At 34.6% G+C, this 18978-nt stretch overlaps 1 protein-coding gene across 1 annotated transcript in view; it reads right to left on the bottom strand.

Moving 5' to 3' along the window:
- DPYD (dihydropyrimidine dehydrogenase) overlaps nucleotides 1-18978 on the bottom strand; it is an 856217-nt gene that overhangs the window by 137607 nt on the left and 699632 nt on the right. Inside the window, exon 19 of the mRNA XM_039460876.2 lies at nucleotides 11975-12117. Within this exon, the coding sequence (XP_039316810.1) occupies nucleotides 11975-12117 (143 nt within the window). The remainder of the gene's footprint in view (nucleotides 1-11974; nucleotides 12118-18978) is intronic.

The following is an 18978-nucleotide window of genomic DNA, read 5'->3' as shown; positions in this document are numbered from 1 at the left end:
ATGACTGCTCATACCCTTGTACAACTAGGCCTGGATGTTTATGCTGTTGTTCTTTCTCTCACCAGGGAGACACTCTTCTCTCAGTTCTTTAAATGGCTCAATTATTTTATCATTTGCTATGGTTTTAATGTCCCCTCCAAAAATCATGTTGAAACTTAATATCCACTGTGGCAGTATTGAGAGGTGGGGCCTTTAAGAGGTGACAGGCTCATGACAGCTCTGCCCTCATGAATGGATTATTCCATCTGTAGATTAATGCACTATCCTGGGAGTGGGATTCATGGCTTTATCAGAAGAGAAAGGAGGACCCGAGCTAGCACATTAGCAAGCACAGGCCCCTCATCATGTGATGCTCAGCCCCACCTCAGGACTCTCCAGAGAGTATCTGCCAGCAAAGAATGCTCACACCAGATGCAGACCCTTAACTTGGATTTCTCAGCATCCATAACTATAAGAAATAAATTCCTTTTCTTTGAAAATTGCCCAGTTTTGACTATTCTGTTACAAGCAGTAGAAAGTATTCTGTTACAAGTGTCACTCCTTTGAGAGAGCTTATATAGTATGCATACTAAAGCTTCCTGAGGGCAGTTCTCAGCTGTCTGAGAATATCCTTGTATCATTGATGCTTTAGCCCTGCCTGGGACAAAGTGGGGGCTCATTAGGTGATAAAGATGTTATTTGATGACAGTTCACTGAGGACATTATTTTCCTTTTCCTAGATACTATATGTACTAAGATCAACTTTTTAAGGGAAGCTATGCTATTTATCTTACTGTAAATTAAATCCCTCTATGGTTTTTCCACAAAAATCTTCTCTTTGCCATGATTGTCTCCACTACAGATGTATAATTAAGTTTTTGTACCCAAGAATAGGACCTTACTTTTATAAATAATTAAGTGTATCTTCTTATATTAGATCAATCGCATGTGTATCTCCTGATTTTTCTGAATCTACTTTGTGATTTACTCTATTCCAAATTTACTCCAAATTTCATGTTATCCAAAAATGTGAAAAAATGAATTTCTGTGCTTCCCCCAAGCAGATCCCAGGAGCTCCAGAGTAGCCAGTCTTCTAGAAATCTCGAAATTTTCTCTACCAAACACCTAGAAAGAATGATCAGAATTCAAAATAATTTTGGAAACTGAAGAAGACAGGGATAAATTTCTTAATAAAGACAAAAGCAAACATCTCACTTATAAAATTATAAGACTGAGTGTAAACATTCACAGGTAGAGCCCATGAACTGAGAATGAATCATCAACCAGTAAGTGAAAGAGCAAGCTTTCACATGCTTATGTTGAATTCCTCTTTCATTTTGCCAGCACATTTCTGGAGTATAGTAACAGGGAGGGTGGGGAATGCAGAGACAAATTATAGAATAGAAATCAAGTAACATGGTTTCTAGTCCTACTGGATAGTCAACTGATAAAATAAACTCAAGGAAATTACAAACTGTGAATACACAAATGTATAAATGGGGTTTAAAATGCTTATTGATATATCCATAGCTTTAAAAGACTATATATATATATATATATATATATATATATATATATATACACACATATACATATACATATATATATATATATATATATATATATATATATATATAAAATTCTTTCTAAGTACATATATAATTTTTTTGAGACGGAGTTTTGCTCTTGTTACCCAGGCTGGAGTGCAATGGCACGATCTCGACTCACTGCAACCTCCGCCACCTGGGTTCAAGCAATTCTCCTGCCTCAGCCTCCTGGGTAGCTGGGACTACAGGCGTGCGCCACCGTGCCCAGCTAATTTTTGTATTTTTAGTAGAGATGGGGTTTCACCATGTTGACCAGGATGGTCTCAAGCTCTTGACCTTGTGATCCACCCATCTCGGCCTCCCAAAGTGCTGGGATTATAGGCGTGAACCACTGCGCCTGGCCTATAATTGTTATACAGAATTCTTGATGAGAATATATATAATTCTATAACAAAGAATTCTTATATTTATATATATAATTATATGTATATTCTTAAGTATGTATATAATTTTATATACAAGAATTCATATATAAAATTATATATAAGAATTCTTATAAATAAAATTATATACATACTTAAGAATATATATAATACTTATAAGTATATATATATTCTTATAAAGCATTTAAAAGTAACATCTTAGCAAACACATGATTATTCACTAACTTGAAATAGTCATTATGCAATGCTATTATGTTTTTCTATAGTAAAACTGTCTTTCAAAAATATTAGATTGACTTTCAATTAATTTTCCTTGAATCTAGATGTTAACCTTTCTATCAAGTCGAGAGTGTACAGTCACTCAAAGACATAGAAGTTTCCATTTAATTTCTTCTCTTTGCTTATAAACAACATTTGTTGCACTAAAATCAAGATGCTTTTTAAAAATGAAAACCTCTTGAAAATAGCCTTCCATTAAAGTAATTTAAAATAATGTGATAATTGACACAGCAATTAGAACTTCATTGACTGGATAAACTAAAAGCATTTTTTTCTTATATATTACTGTGAGAACATTGAGTTTCTATTTTTAAAAATATCTACTTACATATGTTCTTAAAATTGTAAGTGAAACATTCATTAAAGCTAGGACACAAGAAATTACATAATGGAGAGAAAAAATATTTTTCTTTTAACCAGTTATGTGAAATGGTTCTGATGCCATTTAAAATAATTTTGAATGTTGTCAACTATTTTTGCTACATTTATTATCCTCTGGTTTGAAAGTCAATGATGATAAAGAAAAAATTAGAAGTTACTGAATAAATATTTTCCACCTACCCAATGAAAATTTATAATATAGGATATAAAATTTTTATCACCTAAAGACACCCGTCAGTAAAGTTGAAGCAGTGAAGTCTCTGTATATATTATGACCAAGAGATACTATGGGTAATGCATCCATCTGCACTCATGTGGAAACAGTGTCATAATGCTGCTTCAATTACTTCTTTTTCTCTAATTTTAATAAAATAATACATTTCCTGATCACATTAAAAAATTCCATTTAGCTTTAACTAGCTCTATCAGAGCAGCTTTGATTATTGTTAAAAATTGATTTGGTTATATGAGTCCAGTGAGTGGCTGTCATGTGACCATGACTTTCCACAGCAAATGCCCACTATGCTTCATCTTTCTGTTGTATTTCACGATTTTCTATTAACTTTAGTGACAAATCCATACAGAAAAGATAGATTAAACACACACACACACACACATGATCTTAATGAAGGCATAGGTCATAATTGTTCATGAATTAACTGATGGTTTCCTATAATTTTCGATGTTCTGAATCAAAGTCCTTAAATTGTAATGGCTATATCATTAAATTAAATTATAGAAACCCAAGTCATTCGGTGAAAAAAGAGTAACATGTACTTATATTTTTTATCTATAGACGAAGGTGAACATTTTAAAATGAAACCTATCACTGAAAGCAACTGACTCAGTCTGAGCTTCGGTTGTAATACAAATCCCATAGTTTTTAAACAGATATTGTAGTCTAGTACTTAAACATTAGAAAGAGCATACAGGGCTCATTGGGAACATAAGATCTGGGACTAACAATAAAACCAAAACTTTAAAAAGCCAGTGTTAATTTGTTAAAGCTCTCCCTTCAAACTGTTTTGAAGATGAATTACTATTTATTTATTTATTATTCTCTTCATGAATAATTAACTGGCAGTCAGAAGCAAACTTCTTTTCTTCAGAGTAGCCCTCAAAAAAGATTTCAAGACCTCAAGAGTTTATGAATAGTTTGAGAAAATAATTTAACAGGAAGGTTTTTTATAAATATCAGTACCTGAATTTTACTGATAATTTTCAGCTGTCCTTTCATATTTCTAATTTGCATATTTTAACTAATGAACGCCTGTCAAATAAGATTTAAAAATCGGGGATTTCAAAGACACTGAAGTTCACTTAAATAAATTAGAAGTCAGTTGGGTGACTGAAAAACTTACAAGAGCAGCTACCCAGGAATGCAAGCCTGTAATCTGTTTTGAATCTCATTTCTAGGCCACAGTGTTACATCTGGTTCTGTTCTAATAGTCATTTTCACTCCAAAGTTGTACTAGGAAAATGATTTGGAGTACCCAGATTACTCTCTAGCCGATTCCTTAGTTTTTATATTCAGCATTCACTGAGGCATTTTATCAATTTTAAAATTATATATATTTAAATGTGTAGCATGATATTTTGTTGTACATATACATAGTTAAATGATCACTACAGTCAACCCAATTAACACATCCCTCATTTTACACAGTAACTTTCTTTTGGTGTTTAGTGTGTCTAAAATCTACTCTCTTAGCAAATATCCAGTATACAATATAACATTATTAACTAGATTCCTCCCATGTTCAAGGACTGGAAAAATTAATAGTGTTAAATATCCATACTATCAAAAGCAATCTAAATATTCAATACAATCCCTACAAAAATTCCAATGGTATTTTCTCATAAAAATTTAAAAAAATCACTGAAGCATTTTTTAACGTAAGATGATTGGATGCTTTAGCATTGAAATGTTAACATCTTGTCAAAGCACATTATAGAGTAAGATCATAGAAATAAATAGTGTCACTGAGAAATGATACAAGAAAATTTGCTCAAAATATTGGAAGCAAAGTTTGCTATGAAAAGCAATAATTGGGCCAGGCACAGTGGCTCACATCTGTAGTCCCAACACTTTGGGAGGCCAAGGCGGGCAGATCATGAGCTCAGGAGATTGAGACCATCCTGGCCTATATGGTGAAACCCTGTCTGTAGTAAAAATACAAAAATTAGCTGGGTGTGGTGGTATGTGCCTATAATCCCAGCTACTCAGGAAGCTGAGGCAGGAGAGCGGCTTGAACCCAGGAGGTGGAGATTGGAGTGAGCTGAGATTATGCCACTGCACTTTAGCCTGGCGACAGAGTAGGACTGTCTCAAAAAAAAAAAAAAACAACCAAACAAAAAAAGCAATAATTGCCCAATAAAATGTAATCCGAAATCCTAAGAGACATTTCAGTTTATAAATTGTGAGGTGGATCCTATTTAGCTGTTATGATTACTATGCATTGCATGCCTATATTAAAATATCTCATGTAACCTATAAATAAGTACACCTACTATGTATCCACAAAAATTTTTACAAATTAAAAAAGTGTATATACCCTTTACTGATCAATTACATTACATTAAAATATACTATGAAATAATTAGAGATATATGCAATTTGGTTTTCTCTGCACTGCTTAAACTAGTAGTGTATTAAGAAGAACCTATATAATGGATTTTAAAAATAAATTTCAGTGCATTTATAATATGGGATAATATGTGACAACTGAAGGTAGCAAATACACAGAAGTACATTGACATGCAAAATGTATTTTGGTGTATCAAGTGACAATAAAGTTCAATTTGATTACACATATGAAAATAAACAAAAATAAACTGTGAAGTGCTATACAATATTTTGTGAATTTACATTTAATTCCTCAATTAGCAAGCTTTAATCAAGTAGTGCTATAACCTAGGTTTTTTTCTTCAATAAACGTTTCCTAGGATTTACAACCATCAATTTTTAATAAAAATATTTTCAATGAAGTTTATTTTTCCCCACAGCACTTATCATCTTATTATATACCAGATAATATATTTAACATTTTTTGTATTTTTTTCTCTCCCCACTCACAAGACTGTAAGCCCAATAAGGTAACAGATTTTAGCTGTTGTTGTTGTTTTTTAATTCACAGAAATATTCCAAATTGCTACAACAATGCTAAGAATATACTAGGGTCTCAATAAATATTTACTTAAAAATGAATGAATGAAATATTCTCTGTGATGCATATAAAGCAATAAGGAAGGCATGCTCTATCACACTTATACAACTTATGAAAAGAATTAGCTTTCTACTTTTAAATGTCATTACTTTTCTTAAAGCCATATGGCTTAATTTACAAACATAGATTCATTTGGAACGGATTTTGAAATTAATAATTTGAGTGTTAATCTTTATTTTAGTAGTGAACTCACTTATCTACACAGTCTATATACATGATGGATTGTGTATGAGAAAAATCAGAATCAAAATATTTCTTTATATTACTATTTCTATACCCATCACAGAACTTCTGTTTCTATGCTCCAGTGTATCAGCACCATAAACTAGTTATTTGAATAAATTTCATTTGTCTGGTCATATCTCTTATAAAAAAATTCATTTTGTTGGTACACATGTCATTTCTGAATAGAAATCATTAGAAAGGTGGATTTAATAAATATTGTAAAACCAGAGAACAGAAATGGGTTGGGCAATGAGAGCTAATGAATGGATGACATAAGAGAAATGGGAGGATGATGATCGAGAGGCTTAGGGCTTTGAGCTGAATGAAAAAGATTTGAACTAACTGCAAGAGAGAATTTGATGGGAAATTAAAAAAAAAAAAAGATAGACAAATAAAAAGAAATACTGACTAGTACCCAAGGCCCAGCAGACATTAAACACTGTACTTATTTGGAGTAAGTACAATTGCAGAGTTACTTTATCAAATAAGATTCAACAGCTGAAAAGTATACTGAATGAAAGGTTAGGTTAACAAGATCAGGGAGTGAATTGAAGTGAAAATCAATTAGAATGAAAGAAAGATGGAAATATATATTCTCTACCCCATGGAAATACCAAACTAAAATTATAAATTCAAATACTTCCCACTTTATGACCATCCTAAGTGTATATATTTAATACTTACTTTAGTTCATACGTTAGCTAACATTGGTTAAAAAAAAATTTTCTGGCTGAGATAAATATCTGACTCAATCTAATAATAATATTTAATTACAGATTAGATTGCCAGGTCTCTGGGCAAAAAATTATCTTAGGCATTTTTTAGCTGAGAATGTCTTGATTTTCCCCTTCATTTCTGAAGTAAAAGCCTATATGTGAAACTTTACATTTTTAACCAAATCATTTGGGAACCAATATTTTAATAGCCAGAAAGTCTCTGGGCTATTCCCAGCTAGAGCTAAAGAGGCAGTGAATTTTTAATACTGTGTGAATCCTTTTATCCTCTCTTCACAATTCTGGCAAAAAAACAAAACAAAACAAAACAAAACAAAATACCCATAACCAAGCACATTCATTTAACGAATTCATTCATTCAACAAAAATGTATTATGTTTCTGCTACACACCAAGCAGTCAATACTTGGGGTAACCAATGGCATGATGGGGCCTGGTATAAGAAGATAAATTTAGGCAAACAGATTTCCTCTCTTAGCAATCTCAGTTATACTCAAAGGAATACAAATCATTCCATTATAAAGGCACATGCATGTGTATGTTCATTTAAGCACTATTCACAGTAGCAAAGACATGGAATCTACCTAAATGCCCATCAACAATAGCCTGGATAAAGAAAATGCAGTACATGTACATTATGGAACACCAAGCAGCCATAAAAAAGAATGAGATCATGTCCTTTGCAGGGACATGAGGGAGCTGGAGGTCATATACCCTTGGCAAAGTAATGCAGTAACAGAGAAAAATACTGCATGTTCTCACTTAGAAGTGGGAGCTAAATGATGAGAACACATGAACACATAGAGGGGAATGACACACACTGGGGCTCATCAGAGGACAAAGAATGGGAGGAGGGAGAGGACCAAGAAAAATAACTAATGGGTGCTAGGCTTAATACCTAGGTGATAAAATAATCTCTACAACAAACCCCCCATGACACAAGCTTACCTATGTAGCAAACCTGTACATACACTTTGAACTTAAAATAAAAAAGAAATCCAAGTCAACAGACAATAAGCTAGTGAGACATTTCATGTAGAAATGAGAGCTAAATGGCCACAATGTGGAGTGAGTAGAAGGGTCATGACAGTCATGTAACAGAAGTTCAGAGGAGGCAAGAGTAAGCCACGGAGAGAACAAGACTGGAGAAAACTTTAGCTTCTTCTGAAGAAGAAATCACATGTCCCATGAAAGCCAGATGGCAAAGGTCTTGCCCCAGAACTGTTCCACCGGTTCTTGAAGTTCCAGTTCCAGGGTCCACTCATGTACAGAATACAACAGGCTTCATTTTTATAGTCAGTTTCTGATTTTCCATCTAAGAAGAAACTGGCATTTGAATAATTACTTCACCATTCATCTCTATGAGGACACACAGTACTCTATGTCTATGCATATTTACATATTAGGATTTACACCCTGAGCACACATCTACACTCAGGACACATAACTCTCATGTATTTTTCTATGATTTCACATTTCTTCTCTTCATAGAATCTTGATTCTAAGACATAAGCAATAGCATGTACATGTAAGCTTTGAGTGGGCATGGAAGACTTGCCTATTACTAATATTTCTGTCTTTCAGGACCTGTGAGGGAAGACAGGCAATGTGACTAGTTGGAAGGCTATTTGCTTTGTGGCTGTGAAACCCTCGATGGGAATTCTGACTCCATTGCTAGTCATGTGACTTTGGCTATGCCACTGTAGTAGTCTGCTCTCATGCTGCTAATAAAGACATACCCGAGACTGTGTAATTCATAAAGGAAAGAGGTCTAATTGACTCACAGTTCCACATGGCTGGAGAGGCCTCGCAATCATGGCAGAAGGCAAATGAGGAGTGAAGACATTCTTACATGGTGCCAGGCAAGAAAATGTGTGCAGGAGAACTCCCCTTTATAGAACCATCACATCTTGTGCGACGTACTCATTCTCATGAGAACAGCACAGGAAAGATCTGCCCCCATGATTCAACTGCCTCCCACTGGGTCCCTCGCACAACATGTGGGGATTATTACAGTTCAAGGTGACATTTGGGTGGGGACACAGAGCCAAACCATATCAACCACTTTCAACCTCCCAGCCTTAGTTGATGTCAATCAAAAAATATATGCAAAAAAATTTCACTCTCAAGTAGGTTGTGGAAATACTATATGCAGCAGCAGTTACAACCAGCACATGGTAGATAGTCAATAATCTTTATTTCTGTGTCTGACTAGCCCATAGTCACACCTGGCAATGAGCAGGAGTCTTATCTGAAACCCACTCATAACTCAATTGTATCCTCCAGCCCAGGCATTCCTACATGTTCATGAAAATAAATTCAGGTAATATTCAAGCCTGGACACTGTTATCTTCCAGATTCTTTTTGAAGGCACTGCTCCATATTCTTCCTTCCTTCTTGATATCCTAAGGTGCCTTCTTTTTATCATTTTCTTTCTTCTGAAAAAACTTCCTTTAGCCATTCTTTTAGTTAAGATTTCCTGGCAGTACATTCTCTTAGTTTTTCTTCAGCTGAGAATGTCTTGATTTCTGGTTCATTTCTGAAGGATACAGGATTTTGAGCTGTTAGTTCTTCTTTTAGCACTTGAAAAATGTCCCACTTCCTTCCAGACTCCATGGCTTGTGATGAGAAATCCACTGTCATTACAATTGTTTGTTCCCAATAAGTAAGGTGTCATCTTTCTCTTGCTGCTATCGAGATTTCTTCTTTTTCTTCACTTTTCAGAAATTTGACTATGATCTATTTTGGTATGGATTTCTTTGGGGTTGCCCTCTTTGGAAGTTTACTTGGCTTCTTGAATCTACAGGGTTCTGTCTTTTGCAAAAATTGGAATATTTTCAGCCATTATTTCTTTTCTATTCCTACCTTTTTCAACTCTCCTCTGGGACTCTGAAGACATGAATGCTACACCTTTTGTTAGAGCCCCCAGTTCCCCAAGGGCTGTTTTCATTCTTTCCTTTAGTCCTTTTTTCTCTCTGTTTTCCAGATTGGTCAATTTCGATTGCTCTACCTTCTAGTTCACTGACTCTTTCTTATGTTCTCTCATTTTACTGTTGAGCACATTAATTGAGTTTTGTATTTAAGTTACCGCATTTTTAAAGTCCAAAATTTTCATCTTTATATCTTCTGTTTCTTTGATGAGACTTTCTGTTGTTTCATTTGTTTCAATCATGCTTGTAAATTGTATAATGGAGGCTTTAAAATATCTGCCAGATAATTATGGCAACTCTGTCATGTGAATGCAGGCATCTATCAATTCTCTTTTATGATCCAGCTTGAGGTTTTCCCAGGTCTTGGCATAATGAGTAATTTTTAACTGAAATCCTGACAATTTTGGTATAATATTAAGAGACTCTTGATCTTATATAAACTTTCTGTTTCTGCTAGCTTTCCTTGGTGTCAACCTAAAAGAGGAAGTGGAGAATGCTATCTACTTAATGCAAGATAGAAGCCCAGGTATCTTGCTAGGCCTTCTTTGACACCCAAGGGGCATGGCTCCTTGTTACCACTGGGATGAGGTGAGAATTTTGGTTCTCCAATAAGCCTGCACTGATACACCTCTGGCTGAGAGGTGTAGGCATGCCTTGTTGCTGCTCCCTACTTGGCCTTTACTGACATCATAAGAAGGAGAAAGGTAGAGTGGCCTTACTACCACACAATGATGATGAAGGTCTCGACTCTCCACTAGACTTGTGTACTGCTACTCCAGGAGGGAGGAGAAGGGACATCTCATTATTCTCAGGTGAGGGTAGAAGTCCAGGCTTCTGGCATGGATGGGGGTGGGGGCTCATTACTGCCCAGTGGGGATGTGAGACTCCTTGGTGAGGGCGGACGTTAAGACCCCTACTTGTCCTCTGCTTGCATGGGTGGGTGTGGGGATGGGGATGGTACATTTATCTGCGGTGTTGGGTTGGAGTAGAGCAGTTATGTCTAAAAGTTTCCTCTCTTGCTAGGCTGCCTCTTTCCTGGTTCTTTGGCTAGAGAGAGCAGGCTTTCCACCTCTGTCTATTGTTGTTTCTGGATTGTCGGGCTTCTTAGGCTCCAAGTGTGAGATATGTGAGGAAAAATAATCCCAGGAAACTCACCACTGTGTTTTTCATGGGTCTTGAGGTCCTTAGACAATCTGCCTTCTCTCCACCTTTCAGTCTTCTTCTATTAGGTTTATATATAAGGGTTTTTAGCTGTATATAGTGTGAGGCATAGAGAAAAGTAAGTCTACTCCATCTTCTTGGAAGCAGGAGTCTGCCTTCATTAGCTTTCTGATGCATAGTATTTCCACCTTAGATTGTAAGTATTTCATAGGACAATGTTAATTCTGATTGTCAAATTAGCAACACAAACTGTTTACACTCTACCCTTTAGCCAGAGAATATGGATGCTAAATTTTCTGCTTTCCAATTACCAACAATGCTAAGTAGTGAGACGTCATTATTAATGGAGTATTACCAGAGACTTCAGTCTAGTCATCATATAAAAGTTTTGTCCGTAGGTCAATTCAGATCACAAAACCTGAATGTGCTGATAGTACTAAGCCCATGTTGAGCAACATTATTTTTTAAAAAGTATGCAAATAATTTTTGAAGTCTCAATTTTTATTATTTTAGGGGTGTTATTAAGAGTACAATTCACTACATCTCACAGTATCCCATTAAGAGGACAATGGAAGAAAGAAGTTCCCTCAGCTTTGTACCACAAGAAGCTGAACAACCAATTTATTTTTATATTTTAAGAGTCATAAAGCCAATCATTTCTTTCTTTGGCTGCCAGAAACTTCAGGATCAAGTCTGGTAATGACATAGATTTTCATACCCTTCATTTCATTTTGTTCCTCAGTTGAGATTTTACTTTTACCCAGATTTCCTCATGTATTTTTTTTTTCCAGAAGGACAGTATGCATTTTGGTACTACATTTATTTCAGAAACACATGGGTGAATAAATATATTAGAAAAAGACAGTGAGTTTATAAGTCCCTAATAGCACAGGAAAGAAACTCAGGTCTGTTCTTAACCCATCTGAGGAACCTAATATATGCTGCCATTTTCATCCCAAATAGCCTCTTTTTCAAGAAGCCCCCCCAAAATATTTGTTTTTGTCATACAACTTACATTGTATTTGTGAGATGGAGATTTTTAAAAGGGACAGACAAACACAATTACTACCTGGAGAACCGAAGCACCGCTATGGAGAAACTGAAGAGCACTTTCAGCAGAATCAATTCCACCAGTAGCCAAAATGGGAAATCCAGGCAGAGCACGAGCAATGGAGGTCACAGCTCTCAAAGCAATAGGTCTGATTGCTGTCCCTACACAAAATGAGAATAATGAATGGTTAGCATATTGACCACTTGAGTATACGGCCTTATATTACTTGTATTACTATCATGCAATAACAGTGTCATACTGGTCAAATTTCAAATTTCGTTATCTCTGTTTAAGATGTATACATATGTAGTGTATAAATGGTATCTTTTAAAGTATGTTAATTTGTCAATGAATATTTATTTTAAGGACTTTGATACTAATATCAAATGCAGACATATTATACAAGTAGGTATAGCAAACACAGAATTCTCTATGTGTGGATATTACATGCATATTACATGCATATTACAATTTGATATACAGTAATGTGTAAAAGATTGCATAGAACATTCAAGCATCAGTGGCTCACACCTGTAATCCCAGCATTTTGGGAGGCCAAGGCTGGTGCATCACATGAGGTCAGGAGTTCGAGACCAGCCTGGCCAACATGGTGAAATCCCGCCTCTACTAAAAATATGAAAAAAAAAAAAATTACAGGCAGGCACCTGTAATCCCAGCTACTTGGGAGACTGAGGCAGGAGAGCTGCTTGAACCTAGGAGAAGGAGGTTTCAGTGAGCTGAGATTGTGCCATTGCATTCCAGCCTGGGCAGCAGAGTGAGACTGCCTCAAAAAACAAACAAGCAAACAAACAAACGAAAGGAACAGCCTATTTTGAAAAGAAAAGCAACAATCATATATAGTACATCAACAGGCATACAGCAATGTTGTGCTTCTGTAGAGTACAAAGCAGCTGGTATGAACATAGACTCTGAAAAAGAAGGCAAGGTGCTGATGAACTCAGATTCCATGTTGCTTTTTACATGCACTTCCGACAATTTGAAAAAAAATAAGGAGCCTAATCTAATTTTTCACATATTAGAAAGTTTTAATCAAGTTAAAGAGAATTTACTAGAATCCAGTAATTAGAGTGTATGCATTTAGTTTTAAATATTTAATTAGCCAGACATTGCCAGTATATTATTCCCTAATAGTAATAAAAATTGTATGTATGGAAGAATACTTTGGGGTCATTTTTAAAATGAATATATTGTACTAAAGCTACTTTGAATTATCAAATGTCAAACATTCCAGAGTACATCAATGCTTTCATACAAAGAAATATAATTTGATATTCATGGTGTTTCCTCGTAAGTCAGGCATATTTTAAAGCATTTTCTGAATTAAAGTTAGTTCAATTTATGTAAGAATTGGACATTGCCTTAAACCAAGGCTCCACAAACAACATAAACTAACAACTGGTTCAGCCTCATGTGGTGAGTTCTTTATCATCACCTCCACCGCTAGTCACCAGCAATATCAATATGTATTTACTGGAGTGCTTACTCTGAGGTAGCACACAGCTTTCCTTTAATAAATGGCCAGAACTTAAAATTTAATTTAATTTAATTTAATTTAGAAAATAAAATAAAAATAATTAAACAAGAAATGAAAAGTTAAAAAAAAAAAGGCTTTCAATCTGAAAAGGCTAGATACCATATGATTCCAACTGGAAAAGGAAAAACTATGAAGATAGTGAAAATACCAGTGGCAGTGGTTGTCAGGAGTGAACTGGAGGGATAAATAGGGAGAGCAAAGAGGATTTTTAGGACAGTGAAAATACTATATATACTATAATGGTGGATGCATGCTGTTATACATTTACATACAAAAAAATACACACTTAGAGAATGTATCTGTTACACTCATAGATCGCACAACACCAAGAGTGAAACATAGTAAAGTTTGGACTTTGAGTGGTTAGGCTGTATGTGTCAGGGAATGCTGATAATGAGGGAGGTCATGCATGTCTCAGAGCAGTGGGTATACTGAGTATCTCTGTACCTTTCTCTCAATTTTGCTGTGAACCTAAACTACTCTAAAAAATAAAGTCTAAAAAAAGAGGCCGGGCATGGTGGCTCATGCCTGTAATCCTAGCACTTTTGGAGGCTGAGGCAGATGGATGACTTGAGATTAGGAGATCTAGACCAGCCAACATGGTGAAACCCCATCTCTACTAATAATTACAAAAATTATCTGGATGTGGTGGCACATGCATGTAATCCCAGCAACCTGGGAGGCTGAGGCAGGAGAATAGCTGGAACCTGGGAGGTGGAGGCTGCAGTGAGCCGAGACTGTGCCACTGCATGCCAGCCTGAGCAACAAGACTCTGTCTTAAAAAAAAAAAAAAAAAAAAGCAAAAAAGAATCGATGGCTTTCATTTTATCCTGTTTATATCTGTTTCAGATAAAACTGAACATTTACATGACTAATGCGTTTATTCTCAACACAAAAATGTTTGTAGAAATGTCTACTTGTGGCTCCCATACCTAAAACATCTTCCTCTACATATTACTATAGTATTTCTTAATTAGGAATATTCAAGCTGACACTTCAACATTCATAGCAGACATTTTAAATACAAAGTATTAAGTTGGGCAAATTAGAAACTGGACATTAAGATTTTACTTCTGTATTATTTATCAGTGATTCTTCACAGAAGAGGCTAATAGTGGACAGGATTTATAGTGAGAATACAAAAACACATGTATATACACATATCTTTAGCTATACCAAAAGAAATCTACATGACAATAAAAGTTAAAGTAAAGCATTTTTAAAAGAAATCTATAACAAACTTTTTGATAGACACACAGCTATCTCTGCATAATATAAATGACATAGTCAGTACATACTAACCCAATGGCTTCTTTACATACACATTACTTTGAAGTAATAAAGAAATATTGGGGTTTTCTCCCTTATTTAGTTGACCCAAGAGAGTGAATTTGAGCTAAGCAGATAAATAATTTATTTCTAACTCCACTGTTAGAAGACTATCATTAACAGTAAGGGGTAAAATATCAAAGTGGTATACAGGGATTTGGCCACATATTCCAATTGATATTAATGAACATCAAATGGCAATATTCCAGAACACAGCTTTGAAAAATTAACCAGTGACACTTAAAGGGCAACATTATTACACAGGTGTTAAAAAAATCAGCGAATTCTCATTGGCATTTGAAGATCTTCAATTAGGTCAATAAGACATTTTCTAATTTATATTTTTCTTCCTTTCTAAGGCTATTATAATGTACCTAGTTTGAACAGAAAAACTTTTCAAACGAATAAAAGTATTTTTTAAAGTTAAGAGTAACTATCTTCTCTGAGGAAATGAGATCCAAAAAAATGAAGAAATGATCTCTCTTTTTCTGGACTATAGTAAATTCAGTTTTTATTTCCATTATAAACTCAATTTGATTTTTTTATAACTCAACTGATTTAATATGAAATATAATCTACCTGTTCTCAGCATTTTTATGGGGAATAGGTTTTAAAAATGACTTCATCCACTAAGAAAGGTTTCTAGAAGGAAAATGAAGGTATAGAAAATGATCTTTCTAAATTGTTATGTAGAATTTATTTTTAGTTTTAAAAAGACAGAAATGAAGAAATAATAGGTTCAAGATAAAAATAAAACTTTTGGTTTAAAGAGGATACATATATCAATGCCATACATAATTGTACATATGCCAATTAAAATCATAAAGACTTCCTGAATCACAATTATTGAGATAAACGTCTTTTAAATTTTTGTCACTGCTACAGTACTTAGTGATTTTAGACCAAAGACTAGGGAGGAAGAAGCCAGTTTGAGATAATCAAGGAATGTGTAGGTGGGCTCTATCCTTAAAAAACAACAACAAGGTTTAAATCAATAAATTGAAATCCTATACACTTAAATGAATTAACAGGTAACATGCCATTTAAATTAAGCCCTCATCTACATGGGGTGGCCAGATGAACCTAACGGGAAATTCAGTTACATCAAGCCATTCTGCTTCAACTGTGTGGAATCCTCCAATAAAAATCAAGCCATTCTGAGTTCCTACAGTTTGAAACAAGTTGCAGGTTCAAACAAACAAAAAAATAAACTGGACTTAGGAGTTGCAACATTGCTACCAAGAACTTTGCTTTGCATTAGGTGGCTCTCCTGGAGTAGCTGGTGGACTAGAGTGCAATGTAACTTTCGGTTTCTAGTCAATCTAGGCCCTCCATGTAGTCACAATTTAAAATACAAATCAGTGTGTTGAATTAATAGACTGTCTCATATAAACTGCACAGAACATTTTTGGATTGATCCATGTTTTAGAAAAACATTTTAGTAAGGCAGAGATTTTAAATTATAATCAATCTGATTTTGGTTGAAAAGTATTTTTCTTAGCCGGGCGCGGTGGCTCAAGCCTGTAATCCCAGCACTTTGGGAGGCCGAGGCGGGTGGATCACGAGGTCGAGAGATCGAGACCATCCTGGTCAACATGGTGAAACCCCGTCTCTACTAAAAGTGCAAAAAGTTAGCTGGGCATGGTGGCACGTGCCTGTAATCCCAGCTACTCAGGAGGCTGAGGCAGGAGAATTGCCTGAGCCCAGGAGGCGGAGGTTGCGGCGAGCCGAGATCGCGCCATTGCACTCCAGCCTGGGTAACAAGGGCGAAACTCCGTCTCAAAAAAAAAAAAAAAAAGAAAAGTATTTTTCTTAAGAAAATGAATTCTCATTTGCCAGATATCATTTTAAATACAATTTCAGAAATGCTATCATTAGCTATAGTATTATATATTGATATATGTGTATTATGACAATGAGTTTCCTTACTCAGTCTTCATTTATCCATTCATCTTTATATTCACAAAATACTTCTTAAGCACTTAATGGTTTTTTTCCCCCTGTTAATCAGTTTGTATCCTAACTATATATCTATGCTTGACTCACAAAACACCAGATCTTATCGTTGTAGTATGTTATTTCAAGGTAATAATTTGAATCCAGTTATTCATTTTCTACCAGTATTCCATTAGAAACAATTTACATTTGTTATAACATTACACATTTTATAAATACTATTAACATGAATTCTAGAAAGAAGGTAATTTAAAGATGAGCTAGTCACCAACATCAGACAGACAATTGGGCCAACGGCTGAGGTTCAACTCTTAGTTCCATTTACAAGCTGTGTGACTTTTTGAAAAATTTTAACTGTCACTGTATCTAAATTTTGTCATCTATAAAATAATACAAATTGTAATAATATCTTCATAGAGCTGTTTTGAGGAATAAATTATATAATATATCTAAAGGGCTAGCACATGATAAAATTACAGAGGTGTTTGCTGTTATAATTTGTGCTACCCTAAAGGACAACTGATTTCAGAGGGAGCATTTATGTATTTACTTCGACATTGCCTTCTGTGTTCTTGTGTGTTTAGTGATGGAATTAAAACCAATTTTTAAATGGGAAACAAAAGCATGATACCTATGAGGACAGAACTTTATTCTCTGAAACCTTAAGAGGACCATACATGTCCCCTCTTTTTTCTCTTTCCCGAATAGCTGTCATTTAGTAGTGTCATAGTGTTGATGAAGATTACTTTGACTCCAAAGGAAAAAAGTCTCCAAGGCTGACATAAATATATTTAAGGATTTTTTTTTGAGAAGCAAAATGTCCACGTACTAAACTAACATACAATGATTTTAATGACAATATCTGAACTCAAGTTTATTGGTGAAAAGGAGGCAAAGATGTACTTTGCATGACTAAATCCTTGAAGAAAAAAGGAATTTTTTAATGGGCAAGAGAGTGTGGAACATATGCTAAATAACTGGAATTTTGAATAATTGAGTTTAATTCTGTTTGCTTTCCCCCCTAATCATTTGACTCCTAGGACAGCTACTGTTATATAATTAATTGTTAGAAATAAGTCCACAATAAACTCACTGATAATAGCTCTAGCTGGCAATAAAACAGAAATTGGGTTATAATACTCATTCGTGCTCACTGTGTATGCAAAAAGAAAATGTAGTTTTAATTTGCTTACATTAATTAAAATATAATGAGTTAAGTGAATAACAAATTCATTAGAAATTGAACTTTGACTGTCTAATTGTTAATAGTTTTAACATCATCGGAAGAAAAAAAATTAGTGAATCAAGAATTTTAAGGATTTAGGAGATAAGTGATTGATTTTTATAAACTGCACATAAATCAAGCACCAACAAATTTATGCCTTACTAAAATAAGTGTAAAATGTTAATGAAGGTAATATACTGATGAATACACGAGACACAGCTATTTAAAAATACATCTTTACACATGGATTAGGGTCCCCTGAGAATATTTACATAATTCAACTAGAAACAGAAGTACTAAAAGGATCTAGGGTTATATGTAGAGATGTATAATTTAAAGAGAAGAAATGGAAAAAATAAAGTTGATTAATTGATGTTATTTTAGTTTTTTCAGGAAAGCTAAAAATTTTATTCTGAAAATATTTTAAATTTTGTTGAATTTTTCATGTTTCCTTCAAGTAAGTCTTCATGTATTCATAGCTATGTTTATCTGTTTTATAATTCATTCAAATGTTCCTGGTGGATTCATATTCAATAACTTGGTACCTAGTATGTGCCCGACATTTACTTTTAGCAGTAGAATTAATAATATACATCAAAGAGGGCCATTCTCCTTTCTGAAAGTGTCAGCTACAGTTAATAGAATTAGTAGGATCACTCATTCATGGAGTGATTTCCACGTGCCAGACACTGAGGTGGGGGCTTCATGTACACTGCGTACTTTAACCCTTATAACTCTGAAGGTGGGCGCTATTCTCTCTATTTTGTTTACAAAGAAAGAGCAGCTCGAACTGAATAAATAACTTGCCCAGTGTCACATAGTTTAAAAAGGATGTAACGTAATTTAAAAATCAAGTCTCTGTGACATAAAGTTCCAATTTTGAGTTATTATTGAGAAGTGACAATGCAGCAGTTACAAAGAGGGCCACGTTTGTATTGTTTTTGCCTAAGAAAAGTA

The sequence above is a fragment of the Saimiri boliviensis genome, chromosome 11 (genome assembly GCF_048565385.1).
Source record: "Saimiri boliviensis isolate mSaiBol1 chromosome 11, mSaiBol1.pri, whole genome shotgun sequence".
Taxonomy (NCBI): Eukaryota; Metazoa; Chordata; class Mammalia; order Primates; family Cebidae; genus Saimiri; species Saimiri boliviensis.
This window is presented reverse-complemented; position numbering and strand designations above follow the sequence as displayed.